Source organism: Pteropus alecto, unplaced genomic scaffold (genome assembly GCF_000325575.1).
Source record: "Pteropus alecto unplaced genomic scaffold, ASM32557v1 scaffold42, whole genome shotgun sequence".
NCBI classification, from domain to species: domain Eukaryota; kingdom Metazoa; phylum Chordata; class Mammalia; order Chiroptera; family Pteropodidae; genus Pteropus; species Pteropus alecto.
This window is the reverse complement of record NW_006434825.1, coordinates 14,985,858-14,992,140: the sequence shown is the minus strand read 5'-3', so window position 1 is coordinate 14,992,140 and position 6,283 is coordinate 14,985,858. Positions and strand designations below refer to the sequence as shown.

At 42.3% G+C, this 6,283-nt stretch overlaps 1 protein-coding gene across 1 annotated transcript in view; it reads right to left on the bottom strand.

The window, feature by feature from the left end:
* Positions 1-5,656, bottom strand: part of PMFBP1 (polyamine modulated factor 1 binding protein 1) — a 40,179-nt gene extending 34,523 nt beyond the window's left edge. The window contains exons 1-2 of the mRNA XM_006909874.1: positions 5,645-5,656; positions 716-877 (exon numbers count right to left, since the gene is read on the bottom strand). Of these exons, the coding sequence (XP_006909936.1) occupies positions 716-877; positions 5,645-5,656 (174 nt within the window). The remainder of the gene's footprint in view (positions 1-715; positions 878-5,644) is intronic.
* Between the last annotated feature and the right edge of the window lie 627 nt (positions 5,657-6,283).

Below are 6,283 nucleotides of genomic sequence, written 5' to 3'. Positions count from 1 at the left end.
AAAGAGGCTGCAAAAGGGTGTGTCATCAATCAAGCTAGTTACCACTGCGGGCATCTGGGGCTGGGTCCCAGAAAGGAACTCCGGGACAGAGCAAAGAGCGTGTCTGGAGTTATCTCTGACTGCGGGGCAAGGGAGATAGGTTATTTAACCCACCATCTCCAGTCACTGGTCGAGAGCTGCTTCTAGGGCCTTCACTCTGCAACACTTCAGCTTGTCCTGTGATTAGGATCCTGCACCCAGAAGAAAAGCTGTAGGCAGGAAGCCAGCCGCGAGCGTGGCAATGAAGAGCACCTGCTGCACGGGGGAGCGGCGACACTCCAGGCAGGTGGAGTGGTTGCTATCTTTGGTTGACTTAGAAGTTTGTCTAAGATCCATTTGGAAATGCCACTCTCTTATGTAACTATAATCTGGTCTTTTCCGGGCAATGGCTTCAGGTGCTGCAAATCCAGATGTGAAAGGCCAGATAAGGAAGAGACAGAGTCTCAGATGTAGATGACGTTGAAGGCAGCTAGACTGAAAAATCCTGGGGTTAGGATGGCGTGTGTGTGTGTATGTGTGTGTGCGTGTGTGTGTGTGCGTGCACGCGTGCACACATGTGTGTTATAGGGGTCTGTGTTTAATTCTTTCACATTGCTTGCTCAATAAATGCTCTTGTGGAAACTTGCTATTATTATTTCTGCTCAAGAGAGCAGAGGTGGGTAGCAGCTGCCAAAACCCTTACGTGGCTGTTGCTCATCATTGCCTCCTCCACACAGAGCTGATTCTCTTGCAAGGTCTTCCCCTGTCTCTTGCAGACATCATGTAGATTCTTGATATCAACTTGCAGGCTCAAGAGCTTGTTGCTCAGGCTGCTCACTTCTCTGTCTCTTTCCCCCACCTAGGAAGACAGAAAAACAAAAGCGTCAATTATAAACCGTCAAAAAAAATGCTTACTTTCATTCACTTAACTGGTTGACAGAGACTTTAAATTTGCTGGAAATTTGTCCATCAACCCTTAGCTGTTATTACTCATCCCTTGTAACATTTACACAGAATCCATTTGCGAGGCGTCTGAGTGCTCCACATTATTCAGACAATTACTTATTTAATTAATCTTCACCCACTGCTGTGGGTGCATCACAGACACTTCCCTGTTTTTCAAGAGGAAGTCAGTGCCTAGAATAATTCCAGGCACCTAGTGGATTGCCTATAAATATTAATGGCTCTGCCACTGATGAAATGAACATATTGAGATGTCAAATGAACTTGTCAAGACTATAGTGAATCGGTGATGGAGTTGATGTGGATTCTGAAGTCTCTTAACTTTCTCTTCTACCCACTAAACCAAAAGGCTTCTTTCACCAGTAAACCTAGTGCTTTTTCTTTGAGATGGACACCAGTGGGAATAAAAGTAAAATCCCTGGGCCGATTACAGAAGATCCATGCCTTTGATTATGAGTGAAAAAGATTAGTAATTATTGCTATGTTAGAGTGGTAGTTAGCGATTGAGATCAAAATGGAGTGTGGAGCATAGCAACTTGGGTGGGGTTGGGGCTGTTGAGCTGTGGTAACGGGGTGGGTGCTCCATTACACTAGGGTGCCACCCTCCACTCCCAGAGTTGTGGGTGGCAACAGTGTGAAAAAAAGTTAGGAAGTAGCCCTCTATGAACCTGCTTAGTGCTTTAGTCCTATTACTGTGCAGACTTTCTGTAACACTCATGAAGACAGGCGTTGCCACCTCTGAGTTTTAGATGCTGGAACTAAGGCTGGTCCTTTTGTGGCAGGTGCCTGCCTTTTGTTAGATTACCCAGAGCAGACTCTTAGGTGAGGATTCATCATCTATTAAAGAAACGCTCCCAAGAAGAATCAGCAAGGAAGTGGGGGAAGCAGGACAGGGAAGGGGAAGAAACCAAGCAAGGGCAGGATATCAGAGAGTCCTGCAGGCAGTAGCTTCAGTCTGATCCCACAAGGAACTCTAGAGTGTATGTTACACCTCAGAGTTTGTCCTGATCAGCTGCCTTGAAAGTGGGGCTGTCAGACTCAGCATCAGCCAGTCGATGGCCAAGGGTAGCCCTATGGGATATAAGCTCCCAAGGACGTCTAGCTCTCCGCTTTTACGAGTAAAGTGACCCCAATAGCCCCATGGCAATTCTTCTAAGAGAGTTGCAGGTGCAACGGCACACAGACGCCATGGGTGCCCAGAAGCAGAAAGTGATGTGACTGACAAGAGCCTGTAGCTGGTTAGCAGCAGCAGGAGGAGATCTGCTCTCCCGACCCTGTAGCCAGTGCTCTTTCGCCATATCCCACTGACTGCTCTGGGCCTTAAATATATGAATTACATAACGCACATTCCCAGGGCAGCTGGAGACCTGAAATGGACATCGTAAATCAAGCCTCACTGGACAGGTCAGTTTAAGAGACCTCTGCACAAGGCCAAGGGGGCCCCGAGAATAACCACAAGAATCGGACACTGCAATGTCAGAGTATTCGGAATTCAGAAGGTTTCCCAGAAGTGCTGCTGTCTCAGCTGATTTATTTCTTCATTTCCATTTAGTACCTGGATTTTTTTTTTTTTAACCACTTTACAGTTTAATTAGGTTAACGGCATGGCTCTGTCATTAAAAGGATTTCATTATCTCAAAACTCTCCTTCCTCTCTTGCTCCCATTCCTTATTCCTTACTTTCAGAAAAATAACAGTGGATGTCAAACTGCCCCGAGCATGTAATTACCTTTAAGACAATTACCAGAGATTCTCTTAAGAGAATATGTGTAGAGTGGCTAAAAAAAAGTGGTGTACAGATGCTGTTTTCTAACTAGAAAACAAAATCCTTGACCCAATAAGGGGCAGCAGCTTGATTCCAGTGCTTTAAGTCCCTTTAGTCATGGTTGCCACACTGAGAATAGGATACAGAGGATCACTGGGGACTGAGACTCTGGGGATCCCCCCTTCTTGTCACAGGACTTTCTTTGGCATCTATGAGCAGATTAGGTGACAATACAATGCCTGCTCTATGGAAGTGCCAAAAGCCCTATATCTTGCCTTAATGCTGAATATATGTGTCTTAAGGTGAGGACCTTGTCACCAGATTGTTCCATGTAAAGTCTGGCACACTGTGGTGTCATTAACAAAGTACCGATGCCTCTCCAAGTTAAAAGTTAAAGGCCCTCTCTGTTTCAGGACAATAAAAAACCACTCCTTCTCTCCAGTTTTGGATGTCCTCTGAAGGCCTGCTGGCCCAATTCTGTTGCACCGCCGGGCCTGCGGAATTAGATCTTTTATGTAGATGATCTCATATAATTTGGACATTAGCATTGACTCAGAGTCTCTGAGGCAATTTCTTCGTTCATAAAACAAGAGTTTTAGAATAAATACTCTTTCTTTGAGGACTCCCTAAACCAGTTGAATAACAAATGTATTTTGTTGGATGTCAAATGAAATTTGCTTTTGAAATCAAAATCTAACCATTCACTCCTAAAGGCCAAACCATACAGGGATTTTTATTCATTAGAACAGGAATAGAAATGCTGTGAGAGCAATAAAATGATTTTCTTGAATCACATATTATTTTTTACTATATGAAGTTCTAAGAAAAGGCTGTGTTCACCTCAGAACTCCAGAAAGGCAAGTGTTTGAGGTTCCAGTAAACCTAATTTCTTGCTAATATCTTGCACAGAGGTCACTGTGCACTATTTCTAATCCTATGTACTTTATGAAGGCTAAATTCTAGGCAGACACCTTTCGAGTATCAGTATGTGGTAGGAATTGATTTAATCTGACATTTCATCAATCAAAACTCTGTAACCAGTACTAGGGCATGAGATGAACTGAGAGTCATAATGCTGACCCTCAGGCACCATCTGATCCTGTCCTAGATCTGAAGTCATTAATGATGGCTGAAATCACAAGCCTCTGACGCTAGGTGAGTTTTCACTCACATAAGCCATGCACTTAGATACCCAGTTTTGCTTATATGAGGTTGGCACCTGGTCACTCCTCTTGAAGGCATGTGACATCATTAGCAGTTACCAACCACGGGCCAAATGGTGAGTGCTGACACTGCAGCTGCTACCATGCTCATGATAGTTATTGGAAAATAGGTTACGTACCAGGCTTTCTCAGACATATCTCAAAAGATGGGAAAAAACTTTGCTCTAGGCTTCACAGCATTGACAGATAGTCCCGTGCTCTTCTGGAGGGACGCTGACGTTAAACAGAAGCTTGTGACCCAGCAGCACTCTCCCACCCCAAGAGCGTGACAAAGGTTCAAGATGGCTGCATTCCCAGGCGTTTGGCGCTTGGGCAAGAAAGCGTGGGTGGCAGTTTCTAGAGTAATTTTGAGGTCAACCAACCACAACCATAAAGGTCATCGTCTTTGATAAATTATCTTTGTCTGAGGATAAGGACAAATCTTAAACAAGCTATGAAAAGCCACTTTAACCACCACTACCATTCAACATAAATAGGTTTATAGTGAGACTTATGTTTTAAAAAGTGTGAAACCTTAAAAATTGACATTGCTTCAGGATTTTTTACACTCTACTTGTGTTATCTACAGTAATTCCAAACACCGTTACTGATATTACTTACTTGATTCTTGAGTTTGTCTTTCCATCTATAGGAACATTGCAGTTTTTGGTTACTCATGATGGGAATTAATAAGCACTTATACAAGGTTTTGCCTGTGAGCAAAAATTTTGGAACCAATTATGTTCATATAATGAAGAATGAGTATATTTTATTGCATTCTACATTCTTTTTAAATTGCACACTGTATAAAGTGATCCATGTGGCATATGGCAGAGGTCAGCCACCTATGGAACATGAGTCAGTTTTTATGGTACTTAGGCAGTTGTCACATACTTTTTTTCATCATATCTTTAGAGAAATTGATTCACTAGAAGGTAAGCTCCATGAGAACAGGGATCTTTGTCTATTTTGTTTGTTGCTTTATCCCCAGCCCCTAGAACAATGCTTGGCACACTGAAGTGCTCCAAAGATATCAGCTGAATGAAGGAATGCCCTTCTAGAAAACCATGCCAGATCCTTGTTTCCTGCAGAACTTCCAAAGAATCCTGTATAGCCTCTCTCCAGAAATCCAGCAAAAAAGGGGCAAAAACACCCTTTTAGAAGCTGCTTACCTCTTTGCAGGAGGTCTGTTGAAAAGCATAGGCCGTGTAGGACCTTACACTAACCAAAACATCCTCCTTCTGGAACAAGTCAGGGAATACATAAACACAGTTTGACCAAAATGTTAGACGAATCAGAACACTCCATTTCCATACCATTCCAGATAAAGAGAGAATGTTGGCAACAATAGTTAATATTTATTAAGTGCTTTCCGTGTCCCAAGCTCTAGTGATTTACATGCAGTATTGTACTTAGTCCTCACAGCAAGCCTTTAAATAGGTACTCATTATTCATGTTTTCAGTGGAAAGGAAGCTCAGGGAGGGTATGTAACATGCCAAAGACCACACTGCTGTTAGATATGGACTCAGACCCACTGACCTCAAGTTCGGGTTCTTATGTGCTATGCTCTGCTGCCTACCTCTGTCTGTGATATTTTGGGATGCTTACTACTGGAATTTTGAATCAGGAAACTGGAAAAGAAGTACTTTGTAGCAAAGGTTCAATTCCTTGTATGTAGAGGAATTGGGAGCCTTACCTCATCTTTCATTTCCTTGGTACCTCTCAATTCTCCTTTAAGCTTTAGCATTTTCTGAGCTTTGTTATAAACCTGGAAAAGTATAAAAATTTAAGATGGAAAAAGTGTAAATGAGTCCAGCCCTTTAAAGATTTTCCCATCTGGATGTGTGCTCTCAGCAGGGAGTTAAGGAAAATTCCCTAACTGTTAGCAGTACCTAATTGCCTACCCATCTGTTTGTGTTCTCAAAAGTGTGTTAAAACCTTCACCAGGAAGACGACCATTGTTTTACATCTCCCCCCACCAAAAAACAAACAAACAAACAAAAAAAAAACAAAAAACTCTGCTAAATAGTTTCTGAATTTATCCTTCTTGGAAAGTAAAAGGTCTGAAATGATCTTACTTTCTAAATTTCTAAGTATTCTATGGCTCAAATATAGTTAACATTATGCACTCATTATGAAGCAGATGGGATACGCATAACTCAACTTCATTCTCACAGTAACCCTGGTAGATACTATTACTATCTCTATTTTACAGAGGAAAATACCGAAGCCCAGAGAAGCTAAGTGACATACTTAAGGTCACACAGGCTCTCTTATTGCTCCATGAGGAGCTTCCATTAATTTATAACTATTAATTTGGAAATATCTGATTTTT